At 42.4% G+C, this 26,929-nt stretch overlaps 1 protein-coding gene across 1 annotated transcript in view; it reads left to right on the forward strand.

Annotated features, from left to right (window-relative positions):
• The first annotated feature begins 7,897 nt into the window (after positions 1-7,897).
• LOC110535213 (microtubule-associated protein 4) overlaps positions 7,898-26,929 on the forward strand; it is a 35,219-nt gene continuing 16,187 nt past the window's right edge. Inside the window, exons 1-6 of the mRNA XM_036934764.1 lie at positions 7,898-8,256; positions 10,617-10,859; positions 14,435-14,588; positions 14,916-14,978; positions 18,108-18,382; positions 20,269-20,331. Coding sequence (XP_036790659.1) covers positions 10,746-10,859; positions 14,435-14,588; positions 14,916-14,978; positions 18,108-18,382; positions 20,269-20,331 — 669 coding nt within the window. The 5' untranslated portion in view covers positions 7,898-8,256; positions 10,617-10,745. The remainder of the gene's footprint in view (positions 8,257-10,616; positions 10,860-14,434; positions 14,589-14,915; positions 14,979-18,107; positions 18,383-20,268; positions 20,332-26,929) is intronic.

Genomic DNA, 26,929 nt, shown 5'->3' on the forward strand with positions numbered 1-26,929 from the left:
GGCTGTTGAGGAGTGTGTTGGCTTCAGCGGATTTCTAGGTCCCAACGTTCTCGTAGTACTCCACAGATCACCTCTGACATGAAAATGGAGCACAGTTGATGAGGTTGTTTAGAGAGGTGAGGGTGAAAGGAGCACATTGGATATCAAATATCTTCGCTGAGTAAGATATCAAGTTTATATGTGATTTATTCAGACATGTTCTTTAAAGCTCATCGTTGTTTGTGCTGTGGACTATAGAGACGAAGCCTCAAGTCGTCCTGCCTTGTCTACTTCAATTCTCTTTGTCTTGTCGTGGGTGGCAGGTAGCCTAGCAGTGTGTTGGGACAGTTATCGAAAGGTTGCTAGTTCGAATCCCCAAGGTGAAAAAGATCTGTTGATGTGCCACACTTCCAATCCACACATGTATGTATATAATACACACTGGTACATGTGTGAAGTAGAACAAATTTAAGCACCCGCCAAATTACTATATTGTGTAGTCTCACTGGATTTGGGTCTTAATCTTGATACTAGCCATCACGGATCCGGGATCGTGAATACAGCCTCAAGCTCATTACCATAACGCAACGTTAACTATTCATGAAAATCGCAAATGAAATGAAATAAATATAATAGCTCTCAAGCTTAGCCTTTTGTTAACAACACTGTCATCTCAGATTTTCAAAATATGCTTTTCAACCATAGCAAAACAAGCATTTGTGTAACAGTATTGATAGCTAGCGTAGCATTTAGCGTAGCATTTAGCGTAGCATTCAGCAGGCAACATTTTCACAAAAACAAGAAAAGCATTCAAATAAAATAATTTACCTTTGAAGAACTTCGGATGTTTTCAATGAGGAGACTCTCAGTTAGATAGCAAATGTTCAGTTTTTCCAAAAAGATTCTTTGTGTAGGAGAAATCTCTCCGTTTTGTTCAAAACCGAAAAAAATAAATAAATAAATAATAAATAAATTCTGTCATCAAAACGCCAAACTTTTTTCCAAATTAACTCCATAATATCGATAATATGTTTTTCACATATCTCTTCGATGATATATAGTTCGTGGAAGTCTGCTTTCTCCTCTGAATCCCATGGAAGAATGCTTGCAGCTGAAGATTACGCACCAATTTCGACAAAGGACACCGGGCGGACACCTGGTAAATGTAGTCTCTTATGGCCAATCTTCCAATGATATGCCTACAAATACGTCACAATGCTGCAGACACCTTAGGGAAACGGCAGAAAGTGTAGGCTCGTTCCTGGCGCATTCACAGCCATATAAGGAGACAATGGAAAACAGCGCCTCAAAAATTTTGCTCACTTCCTGTTTGAAGTTTCATCTTGGTTTCGCCTGTAGCATCAGTTCTGGGGCACTCACAGACAATATCTTTGCAGATTTGGAAACGTCAGAGTGTTTTCTTTCCAAAGCTGTCAATTATATGCATAGCCGAGCATCTTTTCGTGACAAAATATTGCGCTTAAAACGGGCACGTTTTTTTATCCAATAATGAAATAGCGCCCCCATATTTTCAAGAGGTTAATTAATTAGTCCACCTATTGGTTTCTCTGTTTTTCCTCAGTTCTCCTCTTCTGAAGTTTGTGGAGCACCATATATGGTCATGTAAGGCGTCTCCGCTAGCAATAGGTTTTTCTGTTGACTCAACATGGGTCTCCTCCCCCTCTCTATCCCCCCTTGCTCCAAGATCCCCCACTTCAGACAGCCCGTTGCTCTCTAATTGCTCATTTGGGTGCTTCGACAAAACAATTGGAGACGTATTACCAAAGGTAGGGGTTTCAGGTGTGCAGTAATTGAAGTAGGGTCAGGTGGTAAGTGGACCGTCCTGCTTCCTCTCACACAAATCATCTGGGCTTTGCTCTGGCTGATTATACTGAGACTTTTCAAAATGGCTAATTTCAGATCTCATAACAGTGTATGGAGCTAATAGACTTTTAAGCAAATGGGGGGGGGGGGGTTATAGGATGGAAATATGACAGTCAACGATATCTCATCCATGGTATGTAGTGGATGAGCTGTTTTACTGGGTTGTAGCTGACACTGCACAGCTGAAATAGTATGGGGGGGGGGTTATAGGATGGAAATATGACAGTCAACGATATCTCATCCATGGTATGTAGTGGATGAGCTGTTTTACTGGGTTGTAGCTGACACTGCACAGCTGAAATAGTATGGGGGGGGGGTTATAGGATGGAAATATGACAGTCAACGATATCTCATCCATGGTATGTAGTGGATGAGCTGTTTTACTGGGTTGTAGCTGACACACTGCACAGCTGAAATAGTATGGGGGGGGGGGGGTTATAGGATGGAAATATGACAGTCAACGATATCTCATCCATGGTATGTAGTGGATGAGCTGTTTTACTGGGTTGTAGCTGACACACTGCACAGCTGAAATAGTATGCATTTCTGTATTACTCCACAAACCCCTGGAATCATATTGATTTAGTTGGTTATTTAGCCATGAAGATACGGATCTATTTAAACATGAAGGAGCTATTTGCTCTTTGCATTTTAGATTTCTTGGTGTATTGGTTCCATTAGGTCATTCTCCTGTCCAACTGTGTAATGTCATCAGCCCTTTAGCTCTGTATCCTCAGGTCAGTAAACATACGATACACTAACACATGGCCTTTCTGTCACCTACTGGCAGTAACTATTGTTAGTCCTACAGCTAGAGCCTGAGGCATTGTGGGAACCTTAGGGGAGGTTAGGGCCTGACACATTGTGGGAACATTACGGAACGTTAGGGTTCAGGGCCTGAGGCGTTGTGGGAACATTAGGGAATGTTAGGGTTCAGGGCCTGAGGCATTGTGGGAACATTAGGGAATGTTAGGGTTCAGGGCCTGAGGCATTGCGGGAACATTAGGGAACGTTAGGGCCTGACACATTGTGGGAACATTAGAGAACGTTAGGGTTCAGGGCCTGAGACGTTGTGGGAACATTAGTGTTCAGGGACTGAGGTGTTGTGGGAAATCTCGGGAACGTTAGGGTTTAGGGCCCGAGGCGTTGTGGAAACGCTAGGGCCTGAGGCCACTAATTTCTCCTCTGGTGTGGAGCGGGCCAGTACCCCAGATGGCCTGCCCTGTAATGAGGGTGGGTGAGGGATGGGACCCGCTTCTGGAGAGGGGGGCGTTGCCAGTCAGGGGGATGGAAGGGGGCAGAGCTTCAGGGATATGTCCAGGAAAAAAGAGTGGTAAATGTGAGTTTGTGTGTTTCACATACTGCACATTGCTAGAACATTCTGTTGAGTTTGTTAGATTTGGGATATGGTGATTGTGTGTCCTCTTGATGACCTATTTCACCCATATTCTACCCAAGGCTTAGTCGGGTCTTGTCCCTCCATTGAAAGTGTCAAGGCTGCAGAGCTTGTTTCAGCTGATGTGACAATGCTAATTAGGCTTTCTCTGGGTGACTGTGCCGCCATATCTCAGTGTGTCCAGCCCTGGGTCTAATGCAGAAGGACAGACAGACAGACCGGCCTGCCTGCTTCACGCTCACAGCCATATTTTACTAGAAGACCATACTTAATTAGACAAGCCATATTTTACTAGAAGACAATACTTAATTAGACAAGCCATATTTTACTAGAAGATCATACTTAATTAGACAAGCCATATTTTACTAGAAGACCATACTTAATTAGACAAGCCATATTTTACTAGAAGACAATACTTAATTAGACAAGCCATATTTTACTAGAAGACCATACTTAATTAGACAAGCCATATTTTACTAGAAGACCATACTTAATTAGACAAGCCATATTTTACTAGAAGACCATACTTAATTAGACAAGCCATATTTTACTAGAAGACCATACTTAATTAGACAAGCCATATTTTACTAGAAGACCATACTTAATTAGACAAGCCATATTTTACTAGAAGACCATACTTAATTAGACAAGCCATATTTTACTAGAAGACCATACTTAATTAGACAAGCCATATTTTACTAGAAGACCATACTTAATTAGACAAGCCATATTTTACTAGAAGACCATACTTAATTAGACAAGCCATATTTTACTAGAAGACCATACTTAATTAGACAAGCCATATTTTACTAGAAGACCATACTTAAAATTAGACAAGCCATATTTTACTAGAATACCATACTTAATTAGACAAGCCATATTTTACTAGAAGACCATACTTAATTAGACAAGCCATATTTTACTAGAAGACAATACTTAATTAGACAAGCCATATTTTACTAGAATACCATACTTAATTAGACAAGCCATATTTTACTAGAATACCATACTTAATTAGACAAGCCATATTTTACTAGAAGACCATACTTAATTAGGCAAGCCATATTTTACTAGAAGACCATACTTAATTAGACAAGCCATATTTTACTAGAAGACCATACTTAATTAGACAAGCCATATTTTACTAGAAGACCATACTTAATTAGACAAGCCATATTTTACTAGAAGACCATACTTAATTAGACAAGCCATATTTTACTAGAAGACCATACTTAATTAGACAAGCCATATTTTACTAGAAGACCATACTTAATTAGACAAGCCATATTTTACTAGAAGACCATACTTAATTAGACAAGCCATATTTTACTAGAAGACCATACTTAATTAGACAAGCCATATTTTACTAGAAGACCATACTTAAAATTAGACAAGCCATATTTTACTAGAATACCATACTTAATTAGACAAGCCATATTTTACTAGAAGACCATACTTAATTAGACAAGCCATATTTTACTAGAAGACAATACTTAATTAGACAAGCCATATTTTACTAGAATACCATACTTAATTAGACAAGCCATATTTTACTAGAATACCATACTTAATTAGACAAGCCATATTTTACTAGAAGACCATACTTAATTAGACAAGCCATATTTTACTAGAAGACCATACTTAATTAGACAAGCCATATTTTACTAGAAGACCATACTTAATTAGACAAGCCATATTTTACTAGAAGACCATACTTAATTAGACAAGCCATATTTTACTAGAAGACCATACTTAATTAGACAAGCCATATTTTACTAGAAGACCATACTTAATTAGACAAGCCATATTTTACTAGAATACCATACTTAATTAGACAAGCCACATTTTACTAGAAGACCATACTTAATTAGACAAGCCATATTTTACTAGAAGACCATACTTAATTAGACAAGCCATATTTTACTAGAAGACCATACTTAATTAGACAAGCCATATTTTACTAGAAGACCATACTTAATTAGACAAGCCATATTTTACTAGAAGACCATACTTAATTAGACAAGCCATATTTTACTAGAAGACCATACTTAATTAGACAAGCAGAGCATCATAAAACATTTGCAGTGACCAAAGGGTCTTTAAAAACCACTGCCACTTTTTCCCCTGTGAAGATAAAGATTTTGTTCTTTACTCAGAACAAGATACTGTATGGTTTGTAGAATGAAGGTGACACTATGTACTGTACTAGTGCAATATGTAGCCTAAATGAAATGGAAGTAGTTGTGTGTCTTCGTGTAGGCTGGTATATGTGTAACTGCGTAGGTTTGTGTTGGTGCATACATACATGTTTTAGGAACGCAATAATTGTGTGTGAATTTTTCTGTCTGTCTGGGAGTCTGTCTCTCTGTCCATGACAATATTGAGAGATGGACCTTAAGAGATGGTCATGGTCATTTTGGTTGTGGTTTTGCCTCAGCTCTGCTGATTGGTTTGATTGCACATGACACCACAGCATGGTATTAACACAACATGACAACAAAATGGTGGCAAAGTAACAGCACAAAGGCAAGAAGGTAGAGACAACAATAAATCACGTGAAGCAGCCACAACTGTCAGTAAGTGTCCATGATTGAGTCCTGATTAAAGGATATTGTGTGTGTGTGTATTGTGGTTAATCACTTAAAATGTTTGTCATCCGGTTTGGTCATCGGCCCTGTTCTGTGGTGGTACTTGAGGTCAATATTTGAGGTCAGCAAGGCATTTGATGATAACTTCTGTCGTGACGTGACTGTCATTAATCTGATGACTGCTATTTATCGAATAATTACCTACTACTTTTAATTATCACTCGATTGAATTAATCATGTAACAATCAACTCATTAGGAATTTGGGGCACCACGGGAAAAGTTGTTTAACGAGTTACTGTCTCCCGACTTAAACTCTAAAGATATACAGATCTCTTACATCAATAACAGTCAATGATTAATTATTACCTCATCAGTCTCATTCTGAACGTTGCGTAATTGTTGGATATCTGCACGAACCCTAACCTAAGTGGTGAATCAGCAATACACAAATTGGCTTAATTATTTCTTTACAAACTAACTAAATCATCACACAGAATATGTAAACACACAGCATAGGTTATTGATTACATGCATAATACAATGAAAACATGTCCCTAGTGGACTAAAAAAAGTATGACCGTTTGGTTACGCAATGGAAAGAGCGGGGTATGTAAGGAGAGGGAGAGACAAAGAGTCATCTTATCGTACATACATTTGGAAACTACGCTCACCGTAACCAGAATACTTACACCCTAACAACCGATTATTCGAATTAGAAATGCAATATATATTTACACATAGATGTCTTTCTCTGTTGAAACTACTCTATCCGTCTATGGGAAGTGGTTCGATATAAGTCTCTGGTTGTCTACCAGAGGTCACAATGTCCTTCTTAGTTGTAGCCTTCTTCTGTCTTGGGGTGTTCGTTATAAAAGCTATCTGTCAGCCATGTGCCGAGCTGATCTGGCACCTTTAATCCTGATCTGGCACCTTTAATCCTCAGCAAGGAGAGAGAGTCATGACACTTCATTGACATGATCGGTATGGTTCTAAAATATGTTGTGTTTTCTCTCTCTCTCTCTCTCTCTCTCTCTTTCTCCCTCTCTCTCTCTCTCTCTCTTTCTCTCTCTCACACAGTAAAATCCAATAAGATGGACAAACCAGAGAAAGAGGAGAAGATGGACAACTTCGAGAAGTTGGACCAATTTAAGATGCTCGATAAACTAGACAAAGTGGAGAAGAAGGATACGACTGCGAAGACTGAAGCGTCAGTGAAGGTGGAGTACGCAGTCCCACTGGACAAAGAAGAGAAGATAGATCAAATGGACAAGGCAGAGAAAACAGAAAAGCTGGAGCCAACAGATAAGGCAGAAAACACAGATGAAGAAGAGAAATCAGAGAAGATGGATAAAATGGACAAGGACAAGAAGACTGACATGGTAGAGAAGATGGATATGGTGCAAAAGACCGAAAAAGAAGAAAAAACTGAGAAGATGGATAAGGATGAGAAGACTGACAAGGTAGAGAAGATGGATAAGGTGGAAACACCTGAGAAGACAGAACAGAAAGAACAGAGTATTGAAAAAGTGGAGAAGACCCCAGAAAAACAGGAGACATTGGTGAAGTCGAACACATTTGACAAGATGGAAACACAGTCTGACGAGGAGAAGACAGCCCATGTTGGAAAGGTAACAGTAACAACTGAGAAACAAACAGACAGAGCAGAGAAGCCCACAGACAAAGTGGAGGAGGAGAAGACAGAGAAAACAGACAAGGTGTGGGAGGAGGAGAAGAAGAAGACAGAGAAAACAGACAAGGTGGAGGAGGAGAAGAAGACAGAGAAAACAGACAAGCTGGAGGAGGAGGAGGAGAAGAAGAAGAAGACAGAGAAAACAGACAAGGTGTTGGAGGAGGAGGAGAAGAAGAAAAAGACAGAGAAAACAGACAAGGTGGAGGAGGAGAAGAAGACAGATAAAACAGACAGGGAGGAGGAGGAGAAGAAGACAGAGAAAACAGACAAGGTGGTGGAGGAGAAGAAGACAGAGAAAACAGACAGGGAGGAGGAGGAGAAGAAGACAGAGAAAACAGACAAGGTGGAGGAGGAGGAGAAGAAGAAAAAGACAGAGAAAACAGACAAGGTGGAGGAGGAGAAGAAGACAGAGAAAACAGACAGGGAGGAGGAGGAGAAGAAGACAGAGAAAACAGACAAGGTGGTGGAGGAGGAGAATAAGAAAAAGACAGAGAAAACAGACAAGGTGGAGGAGGAGGAGAATAAGAAAAAGTCAGAGAAAACAGACAAGGTGGAGGATGAGAAATCCGAGAAAAAAGAGCTTAAAAGTCCTGAGAGGAAAACGGACAAGATAGCAGAGACAGCTGATAAGGCCAAAAAAACTGCAAGTAAACCTTCAACCAATGGGAGCGGTGCTGCACCAAGCCGGGACCTGCCAAGTCCAGACAAGAAGACCAAGGTAGGCCAGAGTCAAGGTTTAAAGTGGAACATTATCAAATCTTACATCATTCTTGCTGCTAACGCTGCTGCTTCTTCTTCTTTATTTGTCCATATAGTAGTGGGATAAGACTAAAAGTAGTCCATGGAACTCACTTTCATTTAAGTAATATCAGTCATAACATTATTATCAGAACAATAAAAAGATTTTGGTCCTTGTTGTTTTAGTGCAGATTTGAACTCGATGTAACTTCTTCATTGAGTGTTTGTTTTTGTCAGGCACACAGTTCCATTTGTTGGTATTCTGTTGATTATGGTTAGGGCTGCGTCTGCTGCTGTTATCCTGCTGCTGTTATTCTGCTGTTGTTATCCTGCTGCTGTTATCCTGCTGCTGTTATCCTGCTGCTGTTATTCTGCTGTTGTTATCCTGCTGCTGTTATCCTGCTGCTGTTATCCTGTTATCCTGCTGCTGTTATCCTGCTGCTGTTATCCTGCTGCTGTTATTCTGCTGCTGTTATCCTGCTGTTGTTATCCTGCTGCTGTTATCCTGTTATCCTGCTGCTGTTATTCTGCTGCTGTTATCCTGTCATCCTGCTGTTGTTATCCTGCTGCTGTTATCCTGCTGCTGTTATTCTGCTGCTGTTATTCTGCTGCTGTTATCCTGTTGCTGTTATCCTGTTATCCTGCTGCTGTTATCCTGTTGCTTTTAACCTGCTGCTGTTATCCTGTTGTTGTTATCCTGTTGCTGTTATCCTGCTGCTGTTATCCTGCTGCTGTTATCCTGTTGTTGTTATCCTGTTGCTGTTATCCTGCTGCTGTTATCCTGCTGCTGTTATCCTGTTGATGTTAACATGCTGCTGTTATCCTGTTGCTGTTATCCTGTTTCTATTATCCTGCTGCTGTTATCCTGCTTATGTTGCTTTCTCCTGCTGTTATCCTGCTGCTGTTATCCTGTTGCTTTTAACCTGCTGCTGTTATCCTGCTGCTGTTATCCTGTTGCTGTTATCCTGTTGCTGTTATCCTGTTGCTGTTATCCTGCTGCTGTTATCCTGTTACTGTTAACATGCTGATGTTATCCTGCTGCTGTTATCCTGTTATCCTGTTGCTGTTATCCTGTTTCTATTATCCTGCTGCTGTTATCCTGCTTATGTTGCTTTCTCCTGCTGTTATCCTGCTGCTGGTATCCTGCTGCTATTATCCTGTTTCTGTTATCCTGCTGCTGTTATCCTGTTATCCTGTTGCTGTTATCCTGCTGCTGTTAACCTGCTGCTGTTATCCTGTTGCTGTTATCCTGTTGCTGTTATCCTGTTATCCTGTTGCTCTTTATCCTGTAGCTGTTATCCTGTTTTTGTTATCCTGTTGCTGTTATCCTGTTATCCTGTTGCTGTTATCCTGTTTCTGCTATCCTGTTTCTGTTATCCTGTTTCTGTTATCCTGCTGCTGTTATCCTGCTGCTGTTAACCTACTACTCTTAACCTGCTACTCTTAACCTGCTACTGTTAACCTGCTACTGTTAACCTGCTGCTGTTATCCTGTTGCTGCTATCCTGTTTCTGGTATCCTGCTGCTGTTATTCTGTTACTGTTAACCTGCTACTGTTACCCTGCTGCTGTTATCCTGTTGCTGTTATCCTGTTTCTGTTAACCTGTTGCTGTTATCCTGCTGCTGTTATCCTCCTGCTGTTAACCTGTTGCTGTTATGCTGTTTCTGGTATCCTGCTGCTGTTATCCTGTTGCTGTTATCCTGCTACTGTTAACCTGTTGCTGTTATCCTGCTACTGTTAACCTGCTGCTGTTAACCTGTTGCTGTTAACCTGTTGCTGTTATCCTGTTTCTGTTATCCTGCTGCTGTTAACCTGCTGCTGGTATCCTGTTATCCTGTTTATGTTATCCTGCTGCTGCTAACCTGCTGCTGGTGTCCTGTTGCTGTTATCCTGTTTATGTTATACTGCTGCTGTTAACCTGCTGCTGGTATCCTGTTATCCTGTTTATGTTATCCTGCTGCTGTTAACCTGCTGCTGGTATCCTGCTGCTGTTATCCTGTTTATGTTGTCCTGCTGCTGTTATCCTGTTTCTGTTATCCTGTTGCTGTTATCCTGTTTATGTTATACTGCTGCTGTTAACCTGCTGCTGGTATCCTGTTATCCTGTTTATGTTATCCTGCTGCTGTTAACCTGCTGCTGGTATCCTGCTGCTGTTATCCTGTTTATGTTGTCCTGCTGCTGTTAACCTGTTTCTGTTATCCTGTTGCTGTTATCCTGTTGCTGTTATCCTGTTTCTGTTATCCTGCTGCTGTTATCATGTGTTTTTTGTTATTTTCTTTCTCGCTTTCTTTTGTTCTTTCTTTTGCTCTCCATTTGTCTGGTGTGCCGTCCATCGCGCAGCCTGTTGCTGGGGCAACCAAACCGAGCGCTGCTAAGCCGCAGCGGAGCTCGGCAGCATCCGTCAGTGCTGCCGTCCCCAAACGCCCCACCCATTCCTCCACCTCAGCCACACTCAGCAAAAAAACGCCCATGCCCAAGGCCCCCACCCCCACCACTGCCCACAAGCGACCCTTGTCCGCAGCCAACCTCTCCACATCTGCCGCCGCCACCTCCACCACTGCGCCCCGTGAAGTCAAGTCTAAGGTGAGTGCCCCTGCCCTGCTTTAGGGACAGCCGCAGTCCCCTCCACCTCAGATATTGGCACCTCCATACCTTACCACTGTGTGGTGTCGGTCTGTCTAGGCAAAACTACTATCTACTTCTACTCTCCTAGCCTGTCTTTCAATCTCCTTCTCATCATCTTGTTGATCAGAAGAATGGGCATGTTCAGTTCTGTTTAGCAGAAGTGTTAGCTTAGTTAGCTACTATGTACATTTTTACAGGAGTTGTAAATTAGACACTGACTTCTGTGGTGCTCAGAGCATAATCTGCCTGTAAGGTGATCCACCTTTTTAAACTTGGCTCCCAGTAAGCCCCATAGGCTCCCAGTAAGTCCCGAGTGCTAGTTAGTCAGAGCAGGGTTCATAGAGGGGAGGGGGCCAGAGGTGAGGGGTCAGAGGAGCGGCCACAAGGGCATCCTGCATTCATCACTCCTTCTCTGGCATTTACTAGAGAGACCTACGGACAACCATCAGGGACAACCATCAGTCGCTCAAGGCTTCCCTCACCACACCTAAGTCTCTCACCTTCAACAGTTAATTGTATCAGATATACACTACAATGTACATGATGTACAGCCACTTCTCTAAACTGCTGGTGTAACATATTTGCCTTTAACTACAGTACCAGTCAAAAGTTTGGACACACCTACTCATTCCAGGGTGTTTCTTTATTTTGACTATTTTCTACATTGTAGAATAAAAGTGAAGACATCAAAACGATGAAATAACACAATATGGAATCATGTAGTAACCAAAAAAACAAATAAACAAATCAAAATATGGTAAACCATCAAATGGTAAACAAATCAAAATATATTTTACATTCTTCAAAGTAGCCATCCTCTTGGCATTCTCTCATCCAGCTTCAGGTGAGGTAGTCACCTGTAAAGCATTTCAGTTAACAGGTGTGTCTTGTTAAAAGTTCATTTGTGGAATTTCTTTCCTTCTTAATGCATTTGAGCCAATCAGTTGTGTTGTGACAAGGTAGTGGTGGTATACAGAAGATAGCCCTATTTGGTAAAAGACCAAGTCCATATTATGTTAAGAACAGAACAAATAAGAAAAGAGAAATGACAGTCCATCATTACTTTAAGATATGAAGGTCAGTCAATCTGGAAAATTTAAAGAACTTTGAAAGTTTCTTCAAGTGCAGTCGCAAAAACCATCAAGTGCTTTGATGAAACTAGCTCTCATGAGGACCGCCACAGGAAAGGAAGACCCAGAGTTACCTCTAATGCAGAGGATAAGTTCATTAGAAACCACTACTAAAGGACACCAATAGAAGAAGACTCACTTGCTTGGGCCAAGAAACACAAGCAATGGACATTAGATCAGTGGAAATCTGTCCAAATTTGAGATATTTGGTTCCAACCGCTGTGTCTTTGTGTGATGCAGAGTAGGTGAACGGATTATCTCCACATGTGTGGTTTCCACAATGAAGCATGGAGGAGGAGGTATGATGTGTTGGGGTTCTTTGCTAGTGACACTGTCAGTGATTTATTTATAATTCAAAGCACAGTTAAACAGCATGGCTACCACAGAATTCTGCAGAGGTACGCCATCACATCTGGTTTGCGCTTAGTGGGACAATAATTTGTTTGCTGTGTAAGGGCTATTTGACCAAGAAGAAGAGTGATGGAGTGCTGCATCAGATGACATGGCCTCCACAATCACCAGACCTCAACCCAATTGAGTGGTTTGGGATGAGTTGGACTGCAGAGTGAAGGAAAAGCAGCATATATGGGAACTCCTTCAAGACTGTTGGAATAGCATTCCAGGTGAAGCTGGTTGAGAGAATGCCAAGAGTGTGCAAAGCTGTCATCAAGGCAAAAGGGTGGCTACTTTGAAGAATCTAAAATATATTTTGATTTGTTTACCATGTTTTTGGTTACTACATGACTCCATATTGTGTTATTTCATAGTTGTAATGTCTTCACTATTATTCTACAATGTAGAAAATAGTCAAAATGAAATAAAGACCCTTGAATGAGTAGGTGTGTCCAAACGTTTGACTGGTACTGTATGTATGACACTAATGTTTATTGTAGTACGGTAATGACGTCTAGGGCAAAAGGTCCGGCAGCTCAAAGTATCGCAAGACATGAATGACAGAGGAATGAATGAGGAGGCTGTGGGGAAAACAAGGCCGGTTTCCATGTAAAGCCTCCCTCGGGCGGTGTGTCCACGCGTGGGGAAATCAGACAGGCATTGGCCTTCTTTTAATATCCCTGGTTCCCAGTGCAATCCTTACGTCAGCACCAAGGCAACACACATCCTATTGTGAAACCAGAGACCTGCCAACACCTGCCTCTCCTGTGTATTGAGGATTCCGTCGCATGCCATTCGATTCCTCCCAGTTCCGATGCGACACATTCCAGATGCTTCCGTGACAAGATTGTCTGGAGAGGAATAGGACATAAATGAGCACTTCTTTCCTGAAATCTTGAACGTATTAATCTGACCTGTGCTCTCTGAGGTGATAGATGGTGTAAAGCAGGGCCATCTGTTACCGTAGACCGTATTCAGTAAAAGAAGTGTCCAATCTTCTCGACAGCGGGCCAGTGTGAGTCCAGGTTGTTGTTCCAGACAAGCCAAAGCACACCTGATTTAGTTTGACTCTTGATTAGTTGAATGAATCACCTGTGTTACTGCTTGGTTGGAGCGAAGGTCTGGACAAACACCAGCCCTCTCTGGATGATAGTGCCCGCTACTGCTGTGTATGATGGCCCATAATTGTAACTAAGTCTGAACTAGGAGTTCCACACATGCTCCAGACAGTAATTATCTGCAATTGTCCTTTAGTGGTGGCCTCTTTAACTAGGAACAGGGACATTATCACAACTTTGTCTGAAAAACATCCCAGGGGCATGAGGGGTGAGGCAATTTAACGTGCCCACTGTTGTGAAAATACCCCATAGAGCAGTGCATTGTGAAAATGCTTCGAAAAACACCATGGGACCTGGCCCTTGTTCTGCTCTGCTCTGATTGCAGAGGACAGAGGACAGATGGCAATAAGAGTGATATCATGAATAATCCTACAAGGTGCAATTACATTATAAGGATTGTGTTTATATTTTTGTTGTACATCAAATAGTACATATTTATGGTAAGTGTTTTTTACGAATATGTCATTATCCAATGGTTTTTATGAATGTAACATGATGCCACGAGGAGGTTCTTTCCCACAGCTTAAGTTTTTTAGAGTGCTACGTAATACATTCAACCTTTTATTTGTATTGAATTCCAGTACTCCATTATTTGTGACTGAAGAGTGGAGCTCCTTTCTTCCTTCCTTCCTTCCTTCCTTCCTTCCTTCCTTCCTTCCTTCCTTCCTTCCTTCCTTCCTTCCTTCCTTCCTTCCTTCCTTCCTTCCTTCCTTCCTTCCTTCCTTCCTTCCTTCCTTCCTTCCTTCCTTCCTTCCTTCCTTCCTTCCTTCCTTCCTTCCCTCCCTCCCTTCCTTCCTTCCTTCCTTCCATCCTTCCTTCCTTCCTTCCTTTTTCCTTTCTTCCTTCCTTCCTCTCTGTTTACCACACATTCCCTGTCTCTCTCTCCCTCCAGACCACAGAGAGACGTCCTCTAGTACCAAAGGCGACCACCACCTCCACGGCTCCAAATGCTGCCCCCAAAAACGTCTCTGCTACCACGGCAACCAGTAAACCAGCCATGGCGCCCCGCACCGCCACAAGCACACCCGCAACCAGACGCCCCCTGGGTGAGTCTCTATACCACACACTTACACATCTTTGAACACGCATACAGTACACACCCGCGCACACCCACGCACACACACATCCGCACACACCCGTGCACACCCACACACACACACACGCATACACACACCCGCGCGCACACACACACTGCCACCAATTATTTTGGTGACTCAAAGTGTCTGATGTCGAGCCAGCAGGGTACAAAACTGTTTCTGCATTCCACAACCTGACTTCACTGCTTTGCCAAACAAACTTTGGCAAGTTTGTTTGGAGGAACAGGAACAGGCTGAGCTCTGATCATGAACGATCTCTTCTGTTTTGCCTCTCAGCATCAAAGACTGACAGCAAGCCAGGAGAGGAAAACAAGCCCAGCACTCTGAAGTCAACAACAGGTACAGAAACACTCCTCTCTTCCACTCTCTCTCTCTCTCTCTCCTCCTTTTAAAGGCAGCACGAGGTCCCTCAGCCAGACAGTACTGTAACTCTAGCTGGGGGATTAGAGGCGGCTGTTGCACAGAGTGGGACAGAAATGAAGAGTGACACAGTGGTCACGCAGGAACACATAGATGACGCATGCAGGCCGTGACAAAGAGGTGGTGAAGTCTCAGAGAAAAAAAAAGGAAAATGTATTTCTAAAAGCCGAAGAGAGGAAAACCTTGACACAGCACTCTAGGGATTACTTTCCCCTGCTGACACTACATCTCAACACTCTAGAGATTACCTTCCCCTGCTGACACTACATCTCAACACTCTAGAGATTACCTTCCCCTGCTGACACTACATCTCAACACTCTAGAGATTACCTTCCCCTGCTGACACTACATCTCAACACTCTAGAGATTACCTTCCCCTGCTGACACTACATCTCAACACTCTAGGGATTACTTTCCCCTGCTGACACTACATCTCAACACTCTAGAGATTACCTTCCCCTGCTGACACTACATCTCAACACTCTAGAGATTACCTTCCCCTGCTGACACTACATCTCAACACTCTAGAGATTACCTTCCCCTGCTGACACTACATCTCAACACTCTAGAGATTACCTTCCCCTGCTGACACTACATCTCAACACTCTAGAGATTACCTTCCCCTGCTGACACTACATCTCCATACTCTAGGGATTACTTTCCCCTGCTGACACTACATCTCAACACTCTAGAGATTACCTTCCCCTGCTGACACTACATCTCAACACTCTAGAGATTACCTTCCCCTGCTGACACTACATCTCAACACTCTAGAGATTACCTTCCCCTGCTGACACTACATCTCAACACTCTAGAGATTACCTTTCCCTGCTGACACTACATCTCAACACTCTAGAGATTACCTTCCCCTGCTGACACTACATCTCAACACTCTAGGGATTACTTTCCCCTGCTGACACTACATCTCAACACTCTAGGGATTACTTTCCCCTGCTGACACTACATCTCAACACTCTAGGGATTACTTTCCCCTGCTGACACTACATCTCAACACTCTAGGGATTACTTTCCCCTGCTGACACTACATCTCAACACTCTAGGGATTACTTTCCCCTGCTGACACTACATCTCTATACTCTAGGGATTACTTTCCCCTGCTGACACTACATCTCTATACTCTAGGGATTACTTTCCCCTGCTGACACTACATCTCAACACTCTAGGGATTACTTTCCCCTGCTGACACTACATCTCAACACTCTAGGGATTACTTTCCCCTGCTGACACTACATCTCAACACTCTATGGATTACTTTCCCCTGCTGACACTACATCTCAACACTCTAGGGATTACTTTCCCCTGCTGACACTACATCTCAACACTCTAGGGATTACTTTCCCCTGCTGTTGACATGAGTTTGTCACCCTGCTGACACTGACACTACATCTCAACGTTGCATAACCAGCAACGTAGGCAGAAGCCGTTTCCATACGCGTAAAGAGTGATGATTTTTATAAACCGAGCATGTCTTTCTGCTCAGAAATAAGACTCTTTCAGGGAGGATGTAAGGTTTAAGTCTCGGCAGGCAGGGCACATGTAGTTCATCATGCGATAACAGTTAGATATGAAGTGGGATAATACATGTAGCAGTTCATACTGGGGTTTACAGTGGTCCTGCCTGATTTATACTGGGGTTTACTGTGGTCCTGCCTGATTTATACTGGGGTTTACTGTGGTCCTGTCTGATTTATACTGGGGTTTACTGTGGTCCTGCCTGATTTATACTGGGGTTTACTGTGGTCCTGCCTGATTTATACTGGGGTTTACTGTTGTCCTGCCTGATTTATACTGGGGTTTACTGTGGTCCTGCCTGATTTATACTGGGGTTTACTGTGGTCCTGTCTGATTTATACTGGGGTTTACTGTGGTCCTGTCTGGTTTATACTGGGGTTTACTGTGGTCCTGTCTGATTTATACTGGGGTTTACTGTGGTCCTGCCTGATTTATACTGGGGTTTACTGTGGTCCTGCCTGATTTATACTGGGGTTTACTGTGGTCCTGTCTGATTTATACTGGGGTTTACTGTGGTCCTGTCTGGTTTATACTGGGGTTTACTGTGGTCCTGTCTGATTTATACTGGGGTTTACAGTGGTCCTGCCCGATTTATACTGGGGTTTATGGTGACCCTGCCTGATTTATACTGGGGTTTACTGTGGTCCTCTCTGATTTATACTGGGGTTTACTGTGGTCCTGTCTGATTTATACTGGGGTTTACTGTGGTCCTGTCTGATTTATACTGGGGTTTATGGTGGTCCTGTCTGGTTTATACTGGGGTTTACGGTGGTCCTGCCTGATTTATATTGGGGTTTACGGTGGTCCTGCCTGATTTATACTGGGGTTTACTGTGGTCCTGTCTAGTTTAGTATGGGGTTTACGGTGCTCCTGTCTGGTTTATACTGGGGTTTACTGTGGTCCTGTCTGGTTTATACTGGGGTTTATGGTGCGCCTGTCTGGTTTATACTCTGAGCTGACCTACAGTGCCCTCTGTAATTATTGGGCTGACAGTGACACATGTTTTCTGGTTTTCAAATGGTACAATGACTATGAGGTTAAAGTGCAGACGGTCAGCTTTCATTTGAGAGTATTTTCATCCATGTCAGGTGAGCCGTTCCGAAATTAAAATTATTTTTTGGACCAGAAGTTTTGGGTCAAATTCACTTATGTGTATTAAAGTAGTCAGAAGTTTAGTAATTGGTCCCATATATCTAGCACGCAATGATTACATCGAGCTTGTGACTCTACAAACTTGTTGGATTCATTTGCAGTTTGTTTTGGGTTGTGTTTCAGATAATTTTTTGCCCAATAGAAATGAATGGTAAATAATGTATTGTGTCATTTTGCAGTCACTTTTATTGTAAATAAGAATAGAATATGTCTCTAAACACATAAATGTGGATTCTACCATGATTTCATTCTTCCTCCTTTCTCTCCTCCTCCTCCTCCTCTTCCTCCTCCTGCTCCTCCTCCTCCTCTTCCTCCTCTCTCTCCTCCTCCTCCCTCCTCTTCCTCCTCTTCCTCATCCTCTAGCTGACTCCACCCGGCCCCGGACCAGCACCACCAATGCCACCCCCCGTGTCCGCCCCACCACCACCAAACCAGCCCCCGCCCCCTCCTCCACAGTACCAGAGAAGAAGGCCCCTGGGCCCCGTGTCCCCCGTCCCACCTCTAACACCACCTGGGGCAATGTCAGCGCCTCAGGGACCACCTCCCACCCAAGCACAGCCCCCGCACCTGACATCCGCAACGTGCGCTCCAAGATCGGCTCCACGGACAACATGAAGTACCAGCCCGGAGGGGGGAAGGTAGGGAGTCGTGCATCAGTGATGGAGGGGGTGCTTTTGGGGATTGGGGGGAGGATACCATGTTGATGAGCCAGGTTGGGTTTTATACATTAGGTATTCTGTTTCACAGATGGCCTTGCTTTACAGACACTGTTGTTCTAATATTCTGTAGGGTTCTCCATGTTGAGTCTCAGTGTTGACCATCTAATGGCTTTACCTACTACAGCCAGATTATGTTCAGTAGATGATGCCCCAGTTAACACGCTATTTTCCCATAGTACCCTGCTCCTAACGCCACGTCCCACATCAGAGCTTTCCCAGTTAACAACCCCCTCCTGCTGGTTTCTTCTCCCACCTAGTAACTGGTCTCACCTAGCAACTGGCCCCACCTAGTAACTGGTCCCACCTAGTAACTGGTCTCACCTAGTAACTGGTCCCACCTAGTAACTGGTCTCACCTAGTAACTGGCCCCACCTAGTAACTGGTCTCACCTAGTAACTGGCCCCACCTAGTAACTGGTCCCACCTAGTAGCTGGTTCCACCTAGTAACTGGTCCCACCTAGTAACTGGTCCCACCTAGTAACTGGTCCCACCTAGTAACTGGTCTCACCTAGTAACTGGCCCCAACTAGTAACTGGTCCCATCTAGTAACTGGTTCCACCTAGTAACTGGTCCCACCTAGTAACTGGTCCCACCTAGTAACTGGTCCCACCTAGTAACTGGTCCCACCTAGTAACTGGCCCCAACTAGTAACTGGTCCCACCTAGTAACTGGTCCCATCTAGTAACTGGTCCCACCTAGTAACTGGTCCCATCTAGTAACTGGTCCCATCTAGTAACTGGTCCCACCTAGTAACTGGTCCCATCTAGTAACTGGTCCCACCTAGTAACTGGTCCCATCTAGTAACTGGTCCCATCTAGTAACTGGTCCCACCTAGTAACTGGTCCCACCTAGTAACTGGTCCCACCTAGTAACTGGTCCCATCTAGTAACTGGTCCCACCTAGTAACTGGTCCCATCTAGTAACTGGTCCCACCTAGTAACTGGTCCCACCTAGTAACTGGTCCCATCTAGTAACTGGTCCAATCTAGTAACTGGTCCCACCTAGTAACTGGTCCAATCTAGTAACTGGTCCCACCTAGTAACTGGTCCAATCTAGTAACTGGTCCCATCTAGTAACTGGTCCAATCTAGTAACTGGTCCCACCTAGTAACTGGTCCCACCTAGTAACTGGTCCCATCTAGTAACTGGTCCCATCTAGTAACTGGTCCCACCTAGTAACTGGTCCCACCTAGTAACTGGTCCCACCTAGTAACTGGTCCCACCTAGTAACTGGTCCCATCTAGTAACTGGTCCAATCTAGTAACTGGTCCCACCTAGTAACTGGTCCCACCTAGTAACTGGTTCAAGCTTGTCTTCTATTTTAATTCAAAATGTTTCCCAGTTAACCTCAGTTAACTCTGTGACTTTCGCCATAAATCTCCATTTGATTCCATTGACCATCTTGCATCCATCCTGACATCTCACCCCATTCTCTGAATCTAACCTCTGTACAACTTCACCTCTCACTTTCTTTTTCCTGTCTGTCCCCTTATACTATACCTTTCACTTCTACTGTCAAGTGTCAACATGATGGAATGTCCAAGTCCAATGTTGGACTAACCAATAACCAACGTTGATAGAAATATGGTTCCACATGTTGAGCTATGGACCCCAAACTGCATGTGCCCAGTAACACAGGCTTGCACGTTCTCTGAAATAAACATAGCCCTGCTGTTTTGGATACATCCTCAAATTAGAGGAGGTAGTCCTGCAGCCCCCTCTCCTCCCTCCCTCCCTTCCTCTCTCCACCCCTCCGTTGGTTTTCCTGTGTGTAGTATTGACCCAAGGTGGGCCTTGTCTCCCCAGGTCTCTGGCAGGAGCGACGCCCTGGGCCAAGGCTCCTCCTCCAAAGAGACCAGACAGGCCAAAGTGAGTTCACCCCCATCTCTCACCCCCATCTCTCTTACCCTCTTTTTTATGACTCTCTATTTACTACTCTCTGTTTACTACTCTCTCTCTTACTCTCTATTTACTACTCTCTGTTTACTACTCTCTCTCTTACTCTCTATTTACTACTCTCTGTTTAGTACTCTGTCTCTTACTCTCTATTTACTACTCTCTGTTTACTACTCTCTCTCTCTCTTACTCTCTATTTACTACTCTCTGTTTAGTACTCTCTCTCACTTTCTATTTATTACTCTCTGTTTACTACGACTCTCTGTTTGCTACGACTCTCTGTTTACTACGACTCTGTTTACTACTCTCTCTCTCTTACTCTCTATTTACTACTCTATGTTTAGTACTCTGTCTCTTACTATCTATTTACTACTCTCTGTTTACTACTCTCTCTCTCTTACTCTCTATTTACTACTCTCTGTTTACTACTCTCTCTCTTACTCTCTATTTACTACTCTCTGTTTACTACTCTCTCTCTCTTACTCTCTATTTACTACTCTCTGTTTACTACTCTCTCTCTCTTACTCTCTATTTACTACTCTCTGTTTACTACTCTCTCTCTCTTACTATCTATTTACTACTCTCTGTTTACTACTCTCTCTCACTTCCTATTTATTACTCTCTGTTTGCTACGACTCTCTGTTTACTACGACTCTGTTTACTACGACTCTCTGTTTACTACTCACTGTTTAATATTCTCTCTCTTACTCTCTGTTTACTATCCTCTGTTTACTATCCTCTGTTTACTACTCTCTGTTTACTACTCTGTTTACTACTCTCTGTTTACTACTCTGTTTACTACTCTCTGTTTAATAGTCTCTCTCTTACTCTCTGTTTACTACTCTCTGTTTAATATTCTCTCTCTTACTCTCTGTTTACTACTCTCTGTTTACTATCCTCTGTTTACTACTCTCTGTTTACTACTCTCTGTTTAATAGTCTCTCTCTTACTCTCTGTTTACTACTCTCTGTTTAATATTCTCTCTCTTACTCTCTGTTTACTACTCTCTGTTTACTATCCTCTGTTTACTACTGTCTGTTTACTACTCTCTGTTTAATAGTCTCTCTCTTGCTCTCTGTTTACTACTCTCTGTTTAATATTCTCTCTCTTACTCTCTGTTTACTATCCTCTGTTTACTACTCTCTATATACTACTATCTGTTTACTACTCTCTGTTTAATAGTCTCTCTCTTACTCTCTGTTTACTACTCTCTGTTTACTACTCTCTGTTTACTACTCTCTGTTTAATATTCTCTCTCTTACTCTCTGTTTACTACTCTCTGTTTACTACTCTCTGTTTAATATTCTCTCTCTTACCCTCTGTTTACTACTCTCTGTTTACTACTCTTTCTCTTATCCTCTGTTTACTACTCTCTGTTTACTACCCTCTGTTTACTACTCTCTCTCTCTTACTTTCTGTTTACTACTCTCTGTTTACTACTCTCTGTTTACTGCTCTCTGTTTAATATTATCTATCTTACTCTCTTTTTACTACTCTCGCTCTTACTCTCTGTTTACCACTCTCTGTTTAATAGTCTCTCTTTTACTCTCTGTTTACTACTCTCTGTTTAATAGTCTCTCTCTTACTCTCTGTTTACTACTCTCTGTTTAATAGTCTCTCTCTTACTCTCTGTTTACTACTCTCTGTTTAATATTCTCTCTCTTACTCTCTGTTTACTATCCTCTGTTTACTACTCTCTATATACTACTATCTGTTTACTACTCTCTGTTTAATAGTCTCTCTCTTACTCTCTGTTTACTACTCTCTGTTTACTACTCTCTGTTTACTACTCTCTGTTTACTACTCTCGCTCTTACTCTCTGTTTACTACGCTCTGTTTACTACTCTCGGTTTACTACTCTCTCTTACTCTCTGTTTACTACTCTCTGTTTACTACTCTCTGTCTTACGCTCTGTTTACTACTCTCTGTTTACTACTCTGTTTACTACTCTCTGTTTACTACTCTCTCTCTTACTCTCTGTTTACTACTCTCTGTTTACTATCCTCTGTTTACTACTGTCTGTTTACTACTCTCTGTTTAATAGTCTCTCTCTTGCTCTCTGTTTACTACTCTCTGTTTAATATTCTCTCTCTTACTCTCTGTTTACTATCCTCTGTTTACTACTCTCTATATACTACTATCTGTTTACTACTCTCTGTTTAATAGTCTCTCTCTTACTCTCTGTTTACTACTCTCTGTTTACTACTCTCTGTTTACTACTCTCGCTCTTACTCTCTGTTTACTACTCTCTGTTTACTACTCTGTTTACTACTCTCTGTTTACTACTCTCTCTCTTACCCTCTGTTTACTACCCTATGTTTACTACTCTCTCTCTTACCCTCTGTTTACTACCCTCTGTTTACTAATCTCTGTTTACTACCCTTTGTTTACTACTCTCTGTTTACTACTCTCTCTCTTATCCTCTGTTTACTACCCTCTGTTTACTACTCTCTCTCTTATCCTCTGTTTACTACTCTCTGTTTACTACTCTCTGTTTACTACTCTCTCTCTCTTATCCTCTGTTTACTACTCTCTGTTTACTACTCTCTGTTTACTACCCTCTCTCATCCTATGTTTACTACCTTCTGTTTACTACTCTCTGTTTACTACCATCTCTCTTATCCTCTGTTTACTACTCTCTGTTTACTACTCTCTCTCTTATCCTCTGTTTACTACTCTCTGTTTACTACTCTCTCTCTTATCCTCTGTTTACTACTCTCTGTTTACTACTCTTTCTCTTATCCTCTGTTTACTACCCTCAGTTTACTAATCTCTGTTTACTACTCTCTGTTTACTACTCTCTCTCTTATCCTCTGTTTACTACTCTCTGTTTACTACTCTCTCTATTATCCTCTGTTTACTACTCTCTGTTTACTACTCTCTCTCTTATCCTCTGTTTACTACTCTCAGTTTACTATTCTCTGTTTACTACTCTCTCTCTCTTATCCTCTGTTTACTACTCTCTGTTTACTACTCTCTGTTTACTACTCTCTCTCTTATCCTCTGTTTACTACTCTCTGTTTACTACTCTCTCTCTTATCCTCTGTTTACTACTCTCTGTTTACTACTCTCTCTCTTATCCTCTGTTTACTACTCTCTGTTTACTATTCTCTGTTTACTACTCTCTCTCTTATCCTCTGTTTACTACTCTCTGTTTACTACTCTCTCTCTTATCCTCTGTTTACTACTCTCTGTTTACTACTCTCTCTCTCTTATCCTCTGTTTACTACTCTCTGTTTACTACTCTTTCTCTTATCCTCTGTTTACTACCCTCAGTTTACTACTCTCTGTTTACTACTCTCTCTCTTATCCTCTGTTTACTACTCTCTGTTTACTACTCTCTCTCTTATCCTCTGTTTACTACTCTCTCTCTTACTCTCTGTTTACTACTCTCTGTTTACTACTCTCTCTCTTATCCTCTGTTTACTACTCTCTCTCTTACTCTCTGTTTACTACTCTCTGTTTACTACTCTCTGTTTACTACCCTCTGTTTACTACCCTCTGTTTACTACTCTCTCTCTTTATTTGTCTCTATCCTCTTGTCATTGTCTTCTAAAGTGTCTCTTCATATCTCCTCCATTCTTCCCCAAGCTGCTCATATCTCCGCCTTCTGTTTGTTAATGAAAACATTGCGGATTTACAGTTTTTTTGTGACACATTTCATTCTTCACACACGGAAACACATGCACTCACTCATTGTCTGATTGTCCCTCATTCACTGCATGGACTGACAGACTGCTGTCTAAAAGTAGATGAACAAGTGACTGACCGACCGACTGACACTCTTCCTGACTTTTCCATTGTGAGAATGAAGCCTGAAAAGAGAGTCATGATTCACTGGTGTGACCTCACAGTGGACTGTACACCAGTGTGTTTACAGCCAGACAGCGCTCACAGTGGACTGCACACCAGTGTGTTTACAGCCAGACAGCGCTCACAGTGGACTACACACCAGTGTGTTTACAGCCAGACAGCGCTCACAGTGGACTGCACACCAGTGTGTTTACAGCCAGACAGCCCTCACAGTGGACTGCACACCAGTGTGTTTACAGCCAGACAGCGCTCACAGTGGACTACACACCAGTGTGTTTACAGCCAGACAGCACTCACAGTGGACTGCACCCCGGAGTGTTTACAGTCAGACAGCACTCACAGTGGACCTCACACCAGTGTGTTTACAGCCAGACAGCCCTCACAGTGGACTACACACCAGTGTGTTTACAGCCAGACAGCACTCACAGTGGACCTCACACCAGTGTGTTTACAGCCAGACAGCGCTCACAGTGGACTGCACCCCGGAGTGTTTACAGTCAGACAGCACTCACAGTGGACCTCACACCAGTGTGTTTACAGCCAGACAGCCCTCACAGTGGACTACACACCAGTGTGTTTACAGCCAGACAGCCCTCACAGTGGACCTCACACCAGTGTGTTTACAGCCAGACAGCCCTCACAGTGGACCTCACACCAGTGTGTTTACAGCCAGACAGCCCTCACAGTGGACTGCACACCAGTGTGTTTACAGCCAGACAGCCCTCACAGTGGACCTCACACCAGTGTGTTTACAGCCAGACAGCCCTCACAGTGGACGACACACCAGTGTATTTACAGCCAGACAGCACTCACAGTGGACCTCACACCAGTGTGTTTACAGCCAGACAGCTCTCATCTCTCTGGAGTTTATCATCAATGTGAGATTTCGTGGCAGCGGACCACAGAAAAGAAACAAGCGTTTAAAATACAACCGTTCTGATTCATGTTGTATTTCAGGTTTCACCTCAAAAACACAGTGATTATTGAGATATGGAAGAATGGTAAATGGGATACCAGATCGGATGGCGTACTCCTCACAGGACCTCGTACAGTAACACAAGGCTCAAACCAGAGCCAGAGAGACGGGAGTCCATATTGACAATGTTGCTTGACAGCAGTACGAATATATACAGTATATCCTGACTGATGGTTTTAACATGGGCCTGCCTGCCATACCGCATAGTGTTAAATGCCCTGAGACAGAGTCATTGCTGAGGGCTGTTCTCAGTCATTAAGTCATTATGTGTTTCTGAGTTCTGCTCAGTCACACTCTCCTAAATCTCTATAATTACCACATTGATACCCACCAGTCTCCTATGGCTGTCAAAGATCTGAGCTTAAACCTCCTACTGCTTAGTGTGTGTTTTTGTTTAACTACCTTTGTTACGGACCAGAATTCCTCACTAGAATAGTAAAACAAGAAACATTTAGACAAGTGGGGACATTTTTCCGGTCCCCACGAGGCAAAAAAAAAGCTATTTTAGGCTTAGGGGTTAGGTTTAGTTACAGTTAAAGTAGGGTTAGAATTAAGGTTAGATTTAGGATTTACAGCTAGGTTTAGGGTTAGGGTCAGGTGTAGTTTTAGGGTTAGGTTTAGAGTTAGATTTAGGGTTAGGGTTAGAATCAAGATTAGGGCAAGGAGTTACAGTAAGGTATAGTTTTAGGTTTAGGGTTACAATTAAGGTTCGGGTTATAATTAAGGTTCGGGTTAGATTTAGGGTTACGGGTTAGGGAAAATAGGATTTTGGATGGGAATCAATTATTTGGTTCCCACAAGGATAGCTGTGTGTGTGTGTGTGTGTGTGTGTGTGTGTGTGTGTGTGTGTGTGTGTGTGTGTGTGTGTGTGTGTGTGTGTGTGTGTGTGTGTGTGTGTGTGTGTGTGTGTGTGTGGTTCCTTTACTTAACTGTCAACACAAGGGTGGGTGCAGTGATTTCTAACAAAAATGTCTCGTGAACAGTATGACGTTTTGTCACGTTCCTGTCTAAATCCAAGTAGTGGGTTTGTGGGTTCGTAGCACTAATTTCATATTGTCACACTGTGATTATCGGTCTATGTGCTAACAAGTACGAATGTCTCAATATGGCTGGATATCATCAGAGTGACTATTAAACTAACAGTGACTTACTCCATCCACTTAAGACCATTAAAAGGGCATATCAAATCAAATGAAATTGTATTTGTCACATACGCCGAATACAACAGGTGTAGACAAGCATTTTGCTACACCCGCAATAACATCTGCCAATCACGTGTATGTGACCAATAACATATGATTTGACCTTACCGTGAAACGCATACGTACAAGTCCTTAACCAACAATGCGGTGCATAGCAATATACATAGCAATATGCATAGCAATATACATAGCAAAATGCATAGCAATATACATAGCAGTATACATAGCAATATACATAGTAATATACATAGTAATATACATAGCAATATACATAGTAATATAACATCTGCCAATCACGTGTATGTGACCAATAACATATGATTTGACCTTACCGTGAAACGCATACGTACAAGTCCTTAACCAACAATGCGGTGCATAGCAATATACATAGCAATATGCATAGCAATATACATAGCAAAATGCATAGCAATATACATAGCAGTATACATAGCAATATACATAGTAATATACATAGCAATATACATAGCAATATACATAGTAATATACATAGCAATATACATAGTAATATACATAGCAATATACATAGCAATATACATAGCAATATGCAATATACATAGCA

This window comes from Oncorhynchus mykiss, chromosome 11 (genome assembly GCF_013265735.2).
Source record: "Oncorhynchus mykiss isolate Arlee chromosome 11, USDA_OmykA_1.1, whole genome shotgun sequence".
NCBI classification, from domain to species: Eukaryota; Metazoa; Chordata; class Actinopteri; order Salmoniformes; family Salmonidae; genus Oncorhynchus; species Oncorhynchus mykiss.